The following is a 20680-nucleotide window of genomic DNA, read 5'->3' as shown; positions in this document are numbered from 1 at the left end:
TGACGCATGCGACACGTACTTACACGATGCTACAAAATATCTATAAAAAACCGGCCAAGTGCGAGTCGGACTCGCGGTCCAAGGGTTCCGACTCACGCTAGACTGCACATTTCTAATAGGTTTTCCTGTCATCTATAGGTAAAGAACTATTTTGTGTACTTTTTCAAAATTTTAGACCCAATAGTTTCGGAGATAATGAGGGGGGGGGGGGGGGGTTCGGACAGACAGACAGACACACGACTGATCCTATAAGGGTTCCATTTTTTCCTTTTGAGCCTAAAAATAGGCACGGAAGGAACTTTTACACATGAATTTGCCGCCTTTTCTAACGAATAGTTATGGAAATGGTTAGACAGACTAAGTAATCTTTCTCTTACTTGTTTCGTATCATAATTTACGAAAAAGGATTTTCTATTGGAAGTATTTTCTTCTATTTAATTCCTTATCACGGAAAAATCAAACATATCATAAAATCGATTAATTGTCTAACTTGGAAAACTTGCAACAGCTGTCAATCGCCGATAATACAGTTTTGAAATGGATTTAAAGCCTGACCAGTAATATATGATCATTGTCATTGGTTATTTTCATGTAGGTATAGCGTGACAGTTCAGTATAGTATTTAAAGATTAGTTCCAATGAAATTCCGCAACATGGCGCGTGATCATAATTATATTCCTGGCTTTAAAAGTCACACGAACTTTGCCGCCGTCATACAGTCGAAGTAACGTTCTCATTTTAAAACGACATTCCGACAAAGAGCGCACATATCTCCGTATCACTTGCATTGTCATTAGTATTACCTAAATGTCGCAGACGTGGAATCTTGCCGCACGCTGCCTTTCTAAACTAAACGCACATTTACACACTAAGCAATATAAGGCACCTGTAGCGGTTTATAGCTTATTTATTCCGCTTCTCAAGTCGGGATTAAGTTATAGCCAGCCTCCGTAGATTAAAGCTTAATAGGGGTCGGATAGATTGATTTCTGAGCCAAGTCTCCGCCCGGATTGGCTTGTTTGCATTCTGATTACATTTTGAATTTCGGATTTCGAACGTTTTTGATGATTCCGTTTCTAATTGGTCGAATTGGAGAGGGTTTGAGTTCGAATTTCGAAATTTTTGCGTGCTATTTGACAAACAACGCGTCTGTTACATTTCTTACGTTGTCTGTGTTTTCTTTATACAAATATTCAAATTTAGAGCAAATCTTACGTTTGTGTCGTTTCTCAAATCTTATAAATACAGTGTTTAACAACTAGAATGACCGTTAAATGACAATAACTCGGTTTCAACAGCTTTTTTTAATGCCAATACGTCCCGAGTCAAAGATGCCGCTTCAGATGTTTATAACTGTCCAAACAATGTTGGGCATAGACTAACATGTTGTTTTTCCAATATGGCGGCTTTGAACTTCAAAGGGATCAAAGGCGTGTGACATTAAAGTTGCTGTTAAACGATATCGATAGCTTTTTTTGGGTAATAAATAAACACTTTTTGATAACGTGAAGAAATAGTTCAGGTTTAGCGTCGTGATTATGACATAATATTGAATGAATTGTTAGTTTGACAAGGATTCGTGTTATTAACCAAAAATAATGAGCTAGGTACAGTAAGTAAAAAAAAAACTTAGCCATTTACTTTTAATTACAGGATCCTTATTAATACACAGACAAGAGGTTAATTAGGTATTGCATGTTACTTTTTAATGGTACTGTCAAGTGTAAAAATATATGGGTGCACTCATCATACACAAAAATATGTCCCATAGCTCTTATGTCAGCGAATTAAGAACTATGGGACATATTTTTGAGTAAATCCTATGCACCCATATTATATTACACTTGACTGTACTAACAATACACAAGCCTTCAAAGTGTGCGTTTGTGTGTTTAGTCACTAGACAAATCACTGTCAAGAGAGCAGTTATTTATGTAGTAATTACAAGCCAGTAGATAATCTGGCACTCGGTCCTATGGCCGATAAGAAGGCGCCATTTTATCAGGTGTGTTGCGTTGATGTTGTGCACTAGGCTTTATTCAGCGTGTCTATGGATGTAAGGGCGGTTACACATATGATTGTTTTGTTAGTAGTCATCAAATACAAATTCACATTGATTAATACATCATTTTTAACCACTTTTATAAAATCACGCAAAACACTTAAACAGTCTAATCGAGTTCTAATAGGCGAGAAAGTGTAATTGCTCTATTATTACCCACATTACCACACTTCCCTTCTTACCCCACAATTTCTAAGAACTACTAAACGCATAAACACTTAATGGTGTTCCAAAACAACTGAACTCTTTGTCAGTTACTGGTATTGTTGAAAAACGAATTGCCGACAAACAAACACCCAGTCACGGCGTGTTATTGAGATGTTCTGGAAACTTCGGGTTCAGTTTCTTGAGATAATATGGCTGAAAGGAACATCCTTGTTGTCTTAAACTACAAAACTAGTACGTACTTCAGTGAACTCAAACTCAAACTCAAAAATTATTTATTCAAGTAGGCTTCAAAATAAGCACTTTTGACAAGTCAAGTGTACAATCACTGAATGAATATGGAGTACGTAATCATGTGAGTGAATATGAAGTACGTAATTCGCTTTTAAGTGGTATTAATGATTCTTTTTTGGAGTCCTATAGTGGCATCTCCAAAAGTCACCGACTAACGCATGCGATTTGCGACATTCAATCAACATGTGATCTACCTATCGATTAAATTCATTGGTCTTATTTGGCTAGCAATTATTTAAAATCGTATGCAATTTGTAGCAAGGTGTCTACGGATCATCGGCTTCTACAATATAGCTGGTCAAGCAAATCTTGTCAGTAAAAAAAGGCAAATTTTCTATGGGACAATATCCCTTTTCTACTGGCAAGGTCTGCTTGACCAGCTATAAGTATTAATCATTGACTATTTTCAGCTGCTATCAGATCTATCAGTAATAAAATAGAGGTAAATTTTGGTAATATATATAGAGGCGAATTTATAACCTCAATTTTTTGAAGGTAGTTAAAAATATACCTGATTGTTACTGGCATAAATAGGTAGCATCGATTTACATAAAGAAAATATTGACAGTAAAGTCGGTCTCAGTCAACCAATATTGTCAGACTAACCGAAAATACACAGAGCGACCAATACCGTCATAGGCGGCCATATTTTTTAAAACTTTTTTGTCGAACTGTCACAATCCCACAGGCTCCTCGCACGAGATCGCTAAACGGTTCGAGATACGGAATTTAGCGTTCCATATTTGAACATGATATTGGGGCTCCTGGGAACGTGGTTTTTTTATTATTTCCTGCTCCAGTGGGAAATATAAATAAGATTATCGGTTAATTTTGTTTTTATTTTAATTTTGTTACTTCCGCTTTCATTAGGTGTTAGTTTTCTTGTGTTTGCTTCGGAACAAATAATTGGTATTTGTGTTTTGATGACGATTGATAATTTAATTATAAGTTAACTGATAATCTAAATACATAATAATTCTGCTTAGATATGCAGAGAGCGTAAATTACTCGCTTGCAATGCTGTGGTATATTTTTCTCGTTTTTTAATAACTATGGCTTGGATGCGAGTCTTTTTAGCCAAATAATTTGGTACCAAAGAAAAGGTTTAACTCAGATATGTCTTAATTTGACAAATCAATACCTAATACAGTTTCATCCTTCGATTCTGTCATATTTAATTGCGGTTTAAGGTGTTATTCCAGTTTAATTCTTGCTTAAATTAGCCAGTGCAGTGCAGTGTTGACAACTCGTGCATCTACTGCAAGTTATCTGCTTATTTCGTAACATTAATCTCGAAGACTAATAACTTCCGCCCCACTTTGCGTGGGAGCATCTATCAGCTTTATCTAAATTATGTATAAACTACCAATAGCTTTAATATTTCACCGAAATCATAACAAAACGGAATATGTTAAAGTAGGTTGACGAAATATATCACGTAGTTAATGGACAATTATTATATCAAGTACTTAGAATATGAATTTGAAAGTGACAAGAAATTACACTGATTTAAACTTTCACGATTTTTACACATTATTAAATTGTATCACGGGACTTAATCTTCTTCTTAATCTTGAGTCTTCTCCGAGACCACGGGGACAACGCCGCCCTCGAAACGTCGGAGGTAAATCTTAAAACTTAGATACGCGATTAAGTCCCGTGGTACAATTTAATAATGTGACATGAAATTGTCACAATTTTTTGTCATGGCTGTCAAAAAGTGCTTAATTTCATATGTTTGCCTTATTTTGATTTGTATAATTTGCCTAGTGATAATATTACAGCGAAAACGCAGCGTGTGCTGTTACCATTCATTTATTAATTTTTATATCCTAATTTTTAATGTTTTCATACCATGACATGAATGTATCAATAATCGAATAATTAAGTAGTTGGTCCCAATGGTGCTACAAATGTGTTAACACACTAAAGTAATTAGTAAATGACTTTTCGCATTAAAAATTAAAAACGTTGGTCCTTGCCATTCGGCATTGCCACACTATAACCAACAATTGTTTCTTATGACTATACTGATGATTGATAAAAACCGGCCAAGTGCGAGTTGGACTCGCGCACGGAGGGTTCCGCACCATCAACAAAAAATAGAGCAAAAAATCGTGTTTGTTGTATGGGAGCCCCCCTTAAATATTTATTTTATTTTATTTTTAGTATTTGTTGTTATAGCGGCAACAGAGATACATCATTTGTGAAAATTTCAACTGTCTAGCTATCGCGGTTCATGAGATACAGCCTGGTGACAGACGGACGGACGGACGGACAGCGAAGTCTTAGTAATAGGGTCCCGTTTTTTACCCTTTGGGTATCCGTACCCATAGGGTAAAAAACGGGACCCGGGGTTCCGACCCTAAAAACTATCCTATGGCCTTCTTCGGGCCTCAATCTATGTCCATACTAAATTTCATCTCGATTGGTTCAGTGGTTTAATAGTACAGAGGTAATAGACAGATACACATACAGACAGAGTAACTGACGCATTTATTTATTTATTTAAAAGTCGAACTTAATGCCAGAAGGCATTCTCTACCTGTTAACAGGTAGAGAACCTTCGGCCCAAACAGAGAACCAGCAGTAATAGGTGCAAGAAATATTTGTAATATTAAGTAGGGATTACGATGAAAATACACTGTATTTTCATTGCAGTATTTGCGTTGCATTGTAAGACCAAGGCCTGGCCGTCGACCCAACCGAAGGCTGCCTCACAAGCAAACACTGGTATCAGGCAAACATGAGTCCAACGACCCGCTTATCTACGCCATTGCGACAATAGGAAGCCGGGGAAATATGAAGAAAGTTACGAAAATTTTTGTAAAGAATCATTCAGTATTGTTACAATGTTAAAGTTGTGTTAAGAATAGTGTGGGTGGCGTGGTGTTCGTCACTTCACAGGCTTCTCTTTTTAAGGAAAATCTTGGAATGAATTGAGATCTTTTACTCATATTATTAGTTGAAGGATGTTTACTGCTTACTGCTGGTCAGAGGCTTCTAGGCATTATGCTTGTAAAATAAATTCCGGCGTTCTCAAAGGGATCTTACGTTCGTTTTTAGGGTTCCGTACCCAAAGGGTAAAAACGGGACCCTATTACTAAGACTCCGCTGTCCGTCCGTCCGTCCGTCCGTCTGTCACCAGGCTGTATCTCACGAACTGTGATAGCTAGACAGTTAAATTTTTTACAGATGATGTATTTCTGTTGCCGCTATAACAACAAATACTAAAAACAGAATAAAATAAAGATTTAAGTGGGGCTCCCATACAACAAACGTGATTTTTGACCGAAGTTAAGCAACGTCGGGCGGGGTCAGTACTTGGATGGGTGACCGTTTTTTTGCTTGTTTTTTTTGCTTTTTTTTGCTCTATTTTTTGTTGATGGTGCGGAACCCTCCGTGCGCGAGTCCGACTCGCACTTGGCCGGTTTTTTTGGGCTTTGAACACTACAGTGGAGTTCAGACGAGACAATTTTTCGCCAATCTGATGAAATTGTCCGATCGAATCAGGCCGTGCGGACGCAAACGCCAATTTGATTCCCCGATCAAATCAGCAGGTGCGGACACAAAAATGCCAATTTTAGAAGTTAGTATCTATGGAATGCAAATTGGTGATTAAATTGTGTACGTGTGGACGCTAGATGAGATTGGCGCCAATTATTTTCCTGATCAAATCGGTCGATTTGCCCAGCTCGTCTGGATACGGCTTACGAGTTATAAGTTGGCCCATGGTCTAATAAAACATGGTCTTCTCTTCCCAGAGTGTCACTTGCCTACGTCACAATAACATTGCCACTTTATTTCAACATAACATGTTACATGGGTACATTATATCTATGGTTAATAAGTTAATTTATTTCTTTATAATTTAATAATTTTCATTTATATGTATTTTATCTTAAATTTTACAATAACACGTCATTTTTAATTATTCGTTAGCAATATCTTCCGATTCACGAAAGAAATTTCAGACGTTCGGGTAATTCTGTTTACACTACTGGCAACACAGGATAGCGCTGTCACATTTGACAATCCGCCATTTTGTCCCTGACCGACCGTCCTTGTCGAACGCGTGTTAATTGTTATTTCCTTCTCGCTCAGTGTCAGCAGTCGCAGTGTTTTCCAAACTTTTCACGTCGTAAGCTTCGTAATTAATGTTTAGTTACGAAAATGGTTGGCTGCTCTATTCGGAACTGTAAGAGTAGGAGTGAAAAGTGCAGTATAGATTTGTTTTATTTTACTATGTTTCTACATGAATAACTTAAAATTAATGCCGTTAAAATAATTTTCACTGTTGGTTAAAATTCTCCCACATTTTAAAGTTTGAGAACCTGTAAACAGCATGATGACGTAGGCAAGTGCCAGTTAGGTCATTCGCGAATCTCGGAAGAGAGTACCAGGCGGAGTATATTATTATACCATGAGTTGGCCAGAATGTGGAATGAACTGTTGAACTGATGAACTGCCCGCGGTATATTCGGACCGATACGACCTTCAGACCTTCAAGAAAATAGCGTACTTCCATCTTAACCTTTTCGACGCCGTGTCAAACACAAAAGCTGTCACTCGGACGCCACGTCACCGAAGTGTCAAAACTGAAATTGAACTTTATGCATATGCACGTAGGCCTATATTGCTCTGTGGTCTGTGACCGATTCATCGGTCTTTGGCGTTGAACCTACGGTGCGGATATATCGGTCATTGGCGTCCAAAAGGTTAAAGGCACCGCTCTTGCAACGGGGTTGCACTGGTTGCAGGTGCCTATGGGCGACGGTAATCGCTTACCATCAGGCGGTTAGTCTACTCGTTTGCCTTCTATATCATAAAAAAAATTAGGTCCACAAGTACACTAAAGAGAAGTTTTGTTAACCCTTTTCCAGGAATAGTAAGATTTATCGACCACATACGCGTCAATAGAATTTCAGGCTTAGCATTACGATTTAAGATTCAAATTAGATTGGACTTTCGGGAAATGTGACAAGTTAGATTTTTTTATTTATTGATATGAGCGTAGTGTCCCACCGCTGGGCAAAGGCCTCCTTCCTCCCTTTCCACGTATCCCGGACTTGACCTGTCTCGTTACTTCGAATATATTTGGAGTTTTTGGGAAAAACTTGTAGATTGGTGCGGCCTTGAAAAGGGTTAACCTTTTGGACGCCAATGACCGATATATCCGCACCGTAGGTTCAACGCCAAAGACCTATTAATCGGTCACAGACCACAGAGCAACATCCACCTACGTGCATATACATAAAGTTCAACTTCAGGTTTGACACTTCAATGACGTGGCGTCTGAGTGACAGCTTTTGTGTTTGACACGGCGTGGAAAAGGTTAAATAGGTACCTGTACAAATGTAGGTACATATACGTGCTTGATATCGACATTATTGTGACAAATCTCGGCTTTTATCTCTGAATCACAGAGCACACAGCGTATATGTGCTCAGCGGGTAAATAAAGAGTATGTGCTGTAGAGCATTAATGATATACTTGTTAGTTGAATAGGTATTTAGGTACCTACCTAAACATTAGGTAAAGATATAATTATGATATCGTGTATATTTCTAGATTGTTGGGGGGAAAACGTGATTTGAAGCTATAGACAGTTAAAAATCAAGTTAATGATCCCAATCTTAACAAATCTCTGTTATTTGTCAAATTATTTAGGCTACAAAGTGTCAAATAAATATAGGTACCTACATACTAACAAGGTATTCTAAATCAGTTGGGGCATATAACTTAGTCCGAACAACTTATACACCTATAATGCAAATAGCTATTGAGTTAAATAGCTACAGCGTGTTTATATGAGTAAGAAAATGGTCCTTCGAGCCGGCTTGAAGTAATGGCAGACTTAACTCGTCCCATAACGCCTGGGCAAAGAGCACTAGGCAACCTATCAATGGTTTTGAGATAGAGAAGGGGCCCCCGTATATTCTAAGTGCCATACCAAGTGTCTAGGGGCCCTAGATCTCTAAATCCGGGCCTACCTATTCGGTTTTCGACACTCACCTAACCTCCCGCTTCACATCTTCGTAGTCCCTCTGCGTGTCGAGCCTGGCTTCAAGCCTCGCTATGTGAGCCTTCTTCTCGTCCAGCCTTTCCTCTAGCCGCTGCAGCTGCTGCGCGTGCGCCTCCTGCAGCGCGGCCAGCGACGCCTGCAGCCGCCGCACGTCTTCTACCAGTTGCGCGATCTGAAATAGAGATGGCGCTGTTGTCAATTTGTTTAACGGGCGGTGTTTAGGGTTCCGTAGCCAAATGGCAAAAAACGGAACCCTTATGGATTCGTCATGTCTGTCTGTCTGTCTGTCCATCTGTCTGTCCGTCCGTATGTCACAGCCAGTTTTTTCCGAAACTATAAGAACTATACTGTTGAAATTTGGTAAGTAGATGTATTCTGTGAACCGCATTAAGATTTTCACACAAAAATATAAAAAAAAAACAATAAATTTTGGGGTTCCCCATACTTAGAACCGAAACTCAAATTTTTTTTTCATCAAACCCATACGTGTGGGGTATCTATGGATAGGTCTTCAAAAATGATATTGAGGTTTCTAATATCATTTTTTTCTAAACTGAATAGTTTGCGCGAGAGACACTTCCAAAGTGGTAAAATGTGTGTCCCCCTCCCTGTAATTTCTAAAATAAGAGAATGATAAAACTAAAAAAATATATGCTGTACATTACCATACAAACTTCCACCGAAAATTAGTTTGAACGAAATCTAGTAAGTAGTTTTTTTTTAATACGTCATATATCCCCTAAATACGGAACCCTTCATGGGCGAGTCCGATTCGCACTTGGCCGCTTTTTTTGAGAAATATGGACATTTGGACAGCGACAAATTTGTTACAGTTACAGCTTGGCAAAAAAGAGTAGAAATTAAAAAGTGGCAACATTGTAGTGTCGTCCCTTTCAAACCAATTTATATAAGAAAACGGGACGACATACAGTGTTGTCACTTTTTAATTTCCACTCTTTTTTGCCAAGCTGTATCACTGTCTTTTATACAGTGAAAAATAAAATAATTTGTAACTAAAAAAATAATAATAATGAATCTGTTTATTTTTAATCAAGAGGTTAGTTGTACAATCAATCTCAGTTACAATCTCTATATTTGTAACTAAACTTGTATGTTTCATTTTGTCCGAGCAATATAAAAAACAAAGGGTCACTTAATGTTGTTAACTGTGTAAAAAAGTTTAGAGGTTTGAAATTGAGAACACGCTATAGGTAAATAATTAATTAGAAATGCAGACATTAATTTGTGAATACAATTAATAAAAGGTACGTGATATATTAGGCGTTAAACAGCTCAGTTCCTACCGCGACAGATTTTATTGATAAAAAAAAAATCTGGTATTCCCAGAAAAAAACACCCACTGTGGACCTATTACTAAGGCTTCCACGATAAAAGTACCTTAAACTTCAGGTTAAACCTGAAAGAAGTTTTACACTGAATGAAATTATTCTAAAAACGGCAAGATCATACCTAAGTAATATTTTTTGGTGAGTAACGTTTATCAATGCAAATAATAAAATATAATACTTAAAGATTACAAGCGATAAAAGTGGCCTAAATTTATTGTATTAGCCTTACGGAAACTCCAAAGGCATAATAAAGTGTAGTTACGAAAAATCTTAATAATTCTATATTAGCGTCACAAAAATTAGTTGTTCACAAAATACCAATCTAATTCTGCAGTTGAAAACGGCGCCAGTGTCGAACGTTTTCTCCAAATTTGTATGAGAAAATATAACTTCGCTATTTTCTCACTGGTACTGTTAAGTTGGTATTATTGTGTTTGTGTTGGTATTATTTCGTTAATATGGCGGCCTCGGAACAGCTGATCGGCAAATATTTACCCGCTAATACTGGGGTTTTCGTATGACATGAGTGAAGGAAATGTGTCATTCGAGTAATACGCCGAAATGACGTTTTGTCATAACGTTATCAGCTAATCAACGTTTTTTATCAGTATCTGATTACATTTAATTATCTTCTTTTTTTAAATTATGGCTTCGGCCCAGTGGGGCAATTTCGCCGGTATGCAGTTGAAATGTTTACACTTATCTGTATCGTTCCACAGATTCTAAATTCAAATCCGAAGAATCTACGCGAATCTTAAGTAACGCATCAGCGATTTTTGCCTATTCACTACAAATCACAAATGCACCTGACAATCTTAACGTCACTCAATTACGGCACTTATTACCGAACAATAAAACATATCCTGATCAAATTAGCGCGCAATAATAACATTGTTCCGCACAATTTGCGATTTTGTGCTTTACTCTATTGTTTTAAAGTTGTGTTTTAGTTGAGAATAGTTGAAGGTCTACTAACGTGTTATTTGTTGACCTTCGGAAGATATCAATTGTCGGCAGTCGGCGGTGGACCATGAAGATTGGTATCGCCAAGATAGATGTGTCGGAAATCGCGCCGAGCGGCCAGGATTGTGATTTAACGCCTATTATTGCTTTCCGACAATACTGCTTACATATTGTATGATCAGTAGCAATGGGCGGACACGGTATAGTACGGAAATCGTTTGAGTATCATGTAGGTCAAGTGTAAAACTATGAGTGCACATATCTTACTCAAAAATATACAGGGTGATTCAGGAGACGTGAGCAGGATCAAGCCTACGCATACAGTAAGTAATAAACAACTGTTTCGTACCAGTATTTGTGAGATTAACTATAATTTATTTTACACTGTTTGAAAAAAAAGTTTTAATTTATTTACGACATTTATGGTCACCCTCTTTGTTTTATCCAAAACAAGTGCCAAATTCAATGTCATCGGAGACTGGTTGGGTACTTTTGAAAAATCGTATCTCACTCAATTTCTTCATACTCGATGTGCTGTCATAATGGTTAAACAGGTTTTATCTTTGTTAATTAAATGTTGTAGGTTATCCATGATAGTAGATAATTAAATTTGTCCTTACGAAAAAGTATAACAACAGAAAAAAAGCGTGATTGTTTTACTTAAATATTGTGGTGAACGATTCTACTACATTTACTGATTGTGTAGGCTTAGTCCTGCTCACGTTGTTAATTAAATGTTGTAGGTTATCCATGATAGTAGATAATTAAATTTGTCCTTACGAAAAAGTATAACAACAGAAAAAAAGCGTGATTGTTTTACTTAAATATTGTGGTGAACGATTCTACTACATTTACTGATTGTGTAGGCTTAGTCCTGCTCACGTCTCATGAATCACGCTGTATATGTCTCATAGCTCTTACGTCGCCGAATTACGAACTATGGGACATATTTTTGAGTAAGTTATTTGCATCCATATTTTTACACTTGACTGTACGTTTTGTATACGTGAGCAGGCGTGTCTCACTCCGCGATTTCGTCGCTTTGCTACAGGTAGCTAAAAGTACATCCGTTCGGCCCCAATTTTCGGGAAAGCCATAAGCCGCGCGTGGCGCTGTCGCCACCTAGCGGCCATATCCAATGTAACAACCATGGATGCAATAAATAAATTATGAATTATGAATTATATCTATGCTGATCGTAACAGACGCGTTTTGTTAGAGAGTGAGTCTTCTGTACTTAGTACTATTATTTATTCTGTGACGTGAGTAAGCTATTTAGAGTCAGTTAAAAATCCTACTGTCATCATCATATCAGTTGAAAAACTACCATTTTTGGACAAATATCTTCTCTAATGATCGCCACATTGCTCGTATTCTTGCTAGCATCATCGTGGCCTCCAATAATGAACAGCTGCCAGGCACTTTTATAGAGTTTGACAATGACACTATACTTGCCAAAGACTCAGTGCCATCATTTCCAGAATAAATTGACATTATTAATTCTCAGATTTCATAGTTTTAAAAGTAGTTTTGTTTTATATCGGGGATTACCCGAAAATTAAGTTTGTAGAGGTTTTTTTTATACTCAAATGATTTCTGAATCAGGGCTTTAATTTTATAATCATAATAACTGCGCCATCTTGTTATAACTGACAACTGATTGGACGGCAGGATCAGTAAGGACATACCTAATCAGTAAATACACTCTTATCACTAAATACTTTATCATCAAAGGCGTAGAGTTCAAATTCCTACGGTTTTTCGTCATCGATATCAGTATGTTTGACGATCGGTGATAATGATAAATCTTTTATATTTTATCTCTGATACTTGTGTTATCATGTTTGCTGCTCTGATACCTAAATACTAGATAATGAGTACCTATAGAAGCGGTACCACAGATTATATAATAGTTCTTACGAACAGATACTTATCTCTCAAAGAAAACGTAAATACCTACCGTTTTGATACCTACACAAAAATACAATGGATTGACCTTCAGCGCGCCGCTCCCCGCACCGCGCGCACCGGCACAACGCTAGGGTTGCCGACGCGACGCTTAGAAATTTAAATACGTGTGAAGACTGGTCTCCTATTCGATTGATCAAACTAACATTAGAACTTGCCATAAAGTATATACATAACAGCATAGCGTTAAATAATTACATTTAAGCAAGTTGCAATAATTTATAATATTCCGTTTATGCGTTAGGTTAGGTTAGTGTTTACGAAATACTCATTTTAAAAGGTCATATGTTCCTGCAGTCACCGCAGTGTTTACGCCGTTTTATAAACCACGCAATGAACCCAGCAAGAATTAGTTTTAAAACTTCGTGTAATTTAAAACCAGATATAGATTAATGTTACACATTAAAGAAAAATAATAGAGAACCCATGATTACAGGTAATTCATAATAAGATAACCAGAGCATAAATAAGTACCTATTTTTCGGTATAAAATTAAGATCTTACTGTCGATAAAATGATAATTTACCAAGTTACCTACGTATTTCACATAGATATCTAACTATAGGTACATTTGTCGTAATAAACACTACATGTTTAATTAAAGTAATTCAATAGTACCTACGTAGCTTGTAACTATCGTAAAAATTGTCAGTGCGGTGCGCGGTAACGTGCGTGCGTGAGCGCGTGTGGCAACCAACTGGCTTGCTTTTCTACCGTGAACGGGAACAGAATCGTAGGTATAAATCCGAGCTCGCGCGGAGAGTTCCATAAGCCTGGCGGTACTAAATGAAACCCATAATATTTATTACATTTACGCTATTCTATGGAACTTGCTAATGTTTGCATTCTATTTAAACAAACCGCCATATTAAAGTAGTCTCTGAATGTCACTTTACTAGTGACTTTTGTTTACATAGTTAGCAAGTTCCATAGAATGACACTTTAGTACTAAATACGAAATATTGTATCAAATATACTCAAAGTTATTAGTATCTGTATACTAAGCATATGCACAGATATCAATATGATATCAATAACATGTCAAGATGAGAGTTATGAAGTTCGAAATGATCTCTAGTAGCCTATCGGTTTTATTAAGGCAGTTTCGTAGCTGCTACGCGCCGTAGCGCTCTACGTATATTATAGATACAGCTGAATAACTATATCGATGAAATCAAGAGGAGTATGTCAAACCAATTTTGTCAGTAGGTAAAAACGTGACATCTAAAAACTACCCAGCTATATAAGTATAATGTCGCTTCTATTATTCGATCTGTATATGTTAAGAATATACAGCCATATTCGAACTTTAAGATACGTCAAATAGGTATTAGATATAGAAACGATATGGATCGGATATGTCAGTGTCAAAAGTGACGTTTCTTCAAACAAAAACGTCGTTTTTGACATTTGTTTGACACTGAGTTATCCGATCCATTTCGTTTCTAAGGGCCCGATTCGGATTTTGAACTAGACATCTATTAGATATCTATTAGACATCACCAAGGTACGACAACGATATTTTTAAGATCTAGCTTGTCAAATTTGACATTTACGCGATTCTGGAGATACTCATCTAAGTCACATATAATAGATATCTAATGGAAATCGTTCGTTCATACGATATTTTAACGTAAAAGTGACATTGGTTGCCCGAATTGAGCTGCAAAAGAGAACTAGTTGAAATCTAAACTATAACATATCTAGAATGGATCTAGTACGTGTCGTCTCTTGTGAATATCTTGAAGTTCGAATACTTGACGTATCTTAAAATTCGAATATGGCTAATAGTAAGCAAGCGAGGTGTTCACTTTCACACAAATTTTTATACTTAGAAGGGTTTTTTCCACATTAAATTCCCAGGTATATTGTAACACAATGAAACCCTTAAAAGCTTATTAGGTTTTCCCATTTAATCGCACATAAGTACCGTACCAAATGACAATAAGGTAACAAACTGCAGTCAAAACATGACCAAAGGGCTAAATTTAAGAACTGTCCGCTTTCAGCCTCATTAACTGAAGGGATGAGGGTAGTCATTAAACTAAAAATGCGGTGGCTCGATAAAACGCGGTAATCGTTGTTACGATTGTAGGTAATTGGTCTGGGGGGGTCACACTGGGCTTTGTTTAAATATGTGTCTTGGTTGGACTCATTGCGTTTTGAGTAAACGAACGCGCTTAATGAAGGGTTTTTTGAAGTGAAAACTTCTTTAGCGGCGCTGTGCACTTTTTGAGGTGGGGAGAAAATGTTAAACTCGCGAGAGATCACGTGACCGTAAGACGGACCTGTTACATGTAATGTCATTGAGTTTTTCTTTATTGATTTAAATGCCATCTAGTGAGTTTCGCTCTAACTGGTATTAATATAACTCGAGTACTAACAGGGATGTGCTTAGGGGCTTCAAGTAATGCGACTAAATAACGCTAGATGGCGTTAACCTCAATTATACATAGTGCATTGTGCACTAGTCATTGAGTTTTCACTTCTGCCGGCACTGCCTGTGAGTGCAACCCGTTGTTTTTTTTTAAATAGGTAAGCATTTGACCACAATCTCACCTGATGGTAAGTGCCGACGCATTCTAGGATGGAACATGCTTACCTACACTCTCGATTTAAAAAGATTCAGAGAAGGTTGTAATGGCTCCTAGCCTAGTCGGTAGTGACTGTCTAATCTTGATTAGTGCATTTTAATTGTATATTTAAATATCAGAGAGTTATGGATGGTTTCTATGTATTTACGTATTTATCTATATTTATATTATATATATCGTCGTCTAGTGACCACAACACAAGCCTTCATTAACACATTGTGCTCGTAGTCGCTTTCCTCTACAAAGCGGGAAAACGCTGGGATCGGCTACGAGCGTAGTGCTACGAAAACGTTGGCAGTGAATATACGAAACGGTCAAAATCAAAATGAAATGGATGCAACATGGATTTATTAAACACTCAATATTATTGGTGGACGTCAAGGAAGGTCGAAAGAAGATTAAACTAGGAAAAACTAAATGTCTGGTTCGAGCGACGATAGGTTCGATGACTAAGGGCTGATTTAGACGGCGCGCGAACTCGTATACGATTTTAGTTACATTGCGGACCATTGAGGTTACATCAATTCAGCCGACCGATCAAATGACGCAATGTAATGAACTCGCATGCGAGTTCTAGCACCGTCTAAATGAGCCCTAATTTATATGTTCAAGTTATAAATGAAATGAATATTCCCTTTGTTTTTCCGCTGCCTCTTGTGCCACAAGATGTACAATAAAGACATCAGGGCGGGAACTTTCCGTTTCGGCTTATACCTGCCCTACCCCGTTTTGAAGCCCTACCGAGTGACCCATAACCGTTACACTTTTACTAATTTTGTAAACATCTACAACGGTTAAACCCTAGTTAGGACTGACGATTAACTGTCTACAATATGTAAACTTTTGTAAAGTACTAGGTAAAAGTATACTTTATATCGTGCCGTGGCCCGTGATGTAATAGGGACGAGTGAAAGATTTGATCGCAAAATTGTTGTAAGAAGAACTTTTGGTAGACCTCAAAATTATAAAGGCCGCGCGCGACCGAAGGGTTCGGTAGTTTTATGGCCGAAACTGAACCTTCGGCTAAAAAATGATGAACCTCAGTCAGAATCTAGGTATCGTTGGTGAACACTAACGAATTTCACATTAAAAAAAACTCTATTTAAATGAAAACTATGGATGCTAATATAGAGTTCTCCAAGATGCAATGTATGTAGAGCTCGTACAGTCACCAATAGTGTCAAAACTGACATATACGCTATCGAGCACATATACATCTCGTTTGCACTTATATGCGAGTACGAGCGAGATGTATAGAAAGTAAATTACGTTCTCGATGGCGTTTATGTCAGTGACAAACTGATGGTAGCCGTATAGGTATATGATTTTTTGGTTAACCCAAAATGACGCAAAGATATGACATGAGATTTGTTATGACTAAACTAAGGCACTTTCTGAAACCCTACATTAATGTCAAAGCGCTATCATTTAGAAACCCCGCCATTTTTACAGAAAGTACAGAAAGATAAGCCACCGCGATATATTATTCGTAATAGTGCATTCTTTGTGCATGCAAATAGTTAGCGAGTGCAGTAAATCCCCCCTGTCTCCGGAGTAGGGGGGGGGGGGCGATTATGGGACTTCGGATACGTGGAAATAGACATTTGCAGTTACATCTGTATAAATTTTACAAAATATGTATGTATTAACTCTTTATTGTACAGAACACAAATATGTTACGGAATAGGCAGTTAAAAGGATAAGTACGCCTTAGGCGTACTTATCCTTTTAAGGGATCTCTTTCAGTTAACCTTTGATTGAGTAGATGAGAATTGATGAATAATATGTGGTACGTAATGCAAAATATGGAAAAAAAAACATTCAATATTAGTACCTACTCGAAAAATCCCTTTATACTTCGTTTTTTTAGCATTAGAAATAAGGTAAACAATCTTGATATGTCTTTTAAGTGAAAAACACATTTTAAAAATAAGTTACGGCAAATATGTAACAATTATGAATCTAATACGATCATTTATATTCTTCTGCTTTCATAAGTAATAGTTTTTGACTTTTAAAAAGCGTTTTTCAATTAAAAGACATGTCAAGATCGCTTACCTTCTTGCAAGTTCTTTCTAATGCTAAAAAAACGAACTATATAGTGGTTAAAGCAAATGAGTTTCAAATTGTTCATTTAAATGACATGGCCACGCGCCAAGACATATACATACGTTCATTAATATTTGCCGAAATATCACAAGAAAAAAGTACATTTTAACTCGATAACTGATAAAGCCTGTCGAAAAGTACCTTTAAATTTATCTTATCGTTAACGAGTTAAGAATTGTCAACAATCCAGTTTACTTTGTAGATTGATCGACTGATTCACCAAAAGAAACGGAAACACAGACCGATCCCAAATTGCCAATAGACAACTCACCTAATAAAGTAATAAAAACGAACCAATTCTCTTTGACAATGCATCGTCGTTACAAATTCGGGCGCACAAAAGAAGTGATGAAAGACGAGAGAACGGATGAAAAAAGCATAATACGCCATTTTGCCGCCAGAAAAGTAGATTTCATGTCGGCGATCTGTCAAACCGACCAAACATGGGGTCGAACCGATATTAACCGGCGAAATTCAAACCGCTACGTTCGAATTCAGAACGCGAAAATTCAAACAGGAATCCGGTACAGCGCACAAAAAGACGCCACTCCGCCCGGAACTTCGGCTCAACTTTTTTTTTACGTATCTATCGCAGTGACTGCTTAGTTTGACGAGGCCAGTTTCATTTCGGGGAAAAATGATAAATGACGTGAATGATTGAACAGTCGGACAGCAAAGAGATTCGCTACTATCCGCTTTTGGAGTGAGCTTTGGCTTTACAGGAATTAAAATGCGGAAATATCCGCTTTAACGAATCGCCACGACATCCGTCACGCATTGAATTTCATAAATATTCACAACAATTGAGTGAAATGCTTTTACAAAACACGAGTTTGATTGACAAAAAACGTCATGACCATCAATCAGGTGTCAGTCGGAATGCATTGCAAGAATTAAATTCTCAAATATAAATAGTCTATGGTTGGGAACAGAGTTGAAAATCGAATGCTAATTTGTTTTTGGAATTTGACATCCGCAAATATGGCTCGGTTGACGTTGAGGCGCGGCAAAAACTGGCGGCAACTTGTCTATGCACTTTTGATTTGTCTACGTCACGTGTCGACTGGATTTCGTGTTTGAAAAACGAATTACAATGTGCCGTGATCGTTCGATTAGGGAGTTGTTCTTTTTTCGATTGAAGTTTCACCGTTAAGTTGGCAATCGTGGCCATAGATTATAGACGTAGATAAGTGTTGCTTGCTCATGGTGTTCTTGTCATATGTATTGGCTTTATCTATATAGGTATTGAATTCCATAATTTTCTAAATTATAAATGATGGGAAAGTCTTGTTGATAGAAAAGGACAACTCCATTTTAAATACTCTTATAAAAATATTGTACCTGAAAATAAATTATGGCGTAGACAATCCGTATGCAATAGTCGTTCCCGACTTTGAAATGAAGCAATTATAAGTTTGAAACCTCATTTATAGCCTGTCTATCGTTTTCAGTTATAAAACTGAATGGAAAACTAAGTTTTGCTTGTTGTGGTTATAACTTCATATAACTGAAGGGTCGATATTGTTCCTGATATAAAGTTTAACTAGTAAATGATTCGAATAAAGAATACTGAGGAAAAGAAAAGCTGCGTTTTATGAGTATTAAGAGAGCTTTAATTTGGTATAGCAAAGTTAATGTGTTACTGGCCAGTGCGAAATGTTCACTAAGGTGTTGCCAGCCGTAAAATGCTGCAAAATTTTCGTAGTCTGTGATTAAATTGTACACGTCACTTGGGATTAAGGAAAAAATGGCACGAATTTAGTTTCTTACGTTGTTAGGGCGCATATATCATCAAGTTTGTTCGGGGGGTGTTGCCTGATATCGTGGTAGATAATTTTGAATAACGGCCGAAGCTACGGTGGTGGAAAAAAGTGCAAGCAACTATAAATTATTGTTTCGGTGCAATTAAAAGGCCGAATAAGGTTTTTATTTAAACAAGCCACGAAATGTTTGCGGCGAGTACTTTATTCAGAAACGTAGTGACAGAAAGATATATTATATTAAGTGGACAAAACGTAATAACTCACTCGTTTACATTTTCAGGTACATCCATGTTATAACAAGTGCCTAAGTAGCGTGTAAATAATTAGGAAGTCAATAAACGGTATGTTCGTGTATCTATTACATGTAGAATTTGTCACTTACATGGCTCAAAATAAATACTCGAAGAAATATTGACCTTTGCTCTCTTGTTGCACAAATAACTATTGCCACACTTCTATTTGTGATTAAACGTTGCTTTCCATTTTCCAAGATATGTGAATTTTACAAGGGACTGCACTTTCATGGATTCTGCAATCACGATTTAATATTGGGTGGAACAGAACAAAGAACTTTTACACAAACGGGGAATTATTTTGTTTCGGCTACGTAGGTACTTTATGTTTCACTTATTAATCACTTTAATATTTCTAACCGTTTTTCAAACAGGTACAGTTTGTTAAACATTAGTGCAAAATTCTGTGTTTCAACCCTAGCGAGTAGATCCTATATTCATAGGATCATCTTGGACATGACATATTTATGTCAATTTAAAATGTAAATAACTTTGTAGGGTTGTCACTAATGTAAAAACATTTCATTTTAATGATTTTGTTTTACTGTTTAATCCAGCTTTACGATTATAATAACTCGATTGTAGATCACTTAGATAACACTATCCTTTCAGCTCAGTCTCTAGAAGTGTTCCACCCTGTATAACGCGAACACGTTAACTGAATTTACCAGTTACCTTCCCAACTTATCATGTACAGTCAGCAGCAACAGCTGCTAAGCGGGCGAGGTGTCGAAAATGATCTTGACGCGACTTTATTGTTAAGAGAATAAGAGTGCGTCAAGGTAATTTGAACACCTCGCACGCTTTGTAACTTCTGCTGCTGACGGTATGTTCGCTATCTACTAAAACCACCACGTTTTTCCTATTCCAATTGCATTGCATTGCAGCAAGCCGCGCTTCCCAAAACTGCAATCAAGATAATTATTTTAATTCCGCTTCGACTCGCTATCTGGTCTCCATCAGAATTCTGCTTAATTTATGTGTCCAACTTTCTAGTTGTAATTTAAGAGTGCGATATGGACGGCGCGAGTTTTCGGTGAGGTTATGGTTGCGTGTCGTGACGTCACTGGTTTCGTTGTCTATGATAATTAGAGT

General features: G+C 37.2%; 1 protein-coding gene across 5 annotated transcripts in view; it reads right to left on the bottom strand.

Moving 5' to 3' along the window:
* LOC134656856 (homeobox protein cut) overlaps positions 1-20680 on the bottom strand; it is a 213609-nt gene that overhangs the window by 28174 nt on the left and 164755 nt on the right. For all 5 annotated transcript variants that reach the window (XM_063512381.1, XM_063512382.1, XM_063512384.1 and 2 more), the window contains one exon: positions 8537-8718. In XM_063512381.1, coding sequence (XP_063368451.1) covers positions 8537-8718 — 182 coding nt within the window. The remainder of the gene's footprint in view (positions 1-8536; positions 8719-20680) is intronic.

Source organism: Cydia amplana, chromosome 19, assembly GCF_948474715.1.
Source record: "Cydia amplana chromosome 19, ilCydAmpl1.1, whole genome shotgun sequence".
NCBI lineage: Eukaryota > Metazoa > Arthropoda > Insecta > Lepidoptera > Tortricidae > Cydia > Cydia amplana.
The sequence above is the reverse complement of the archived record's forward strand: the minus strand, read 5'-3'. Positions and strand labels throughout refer to the sequence as shown.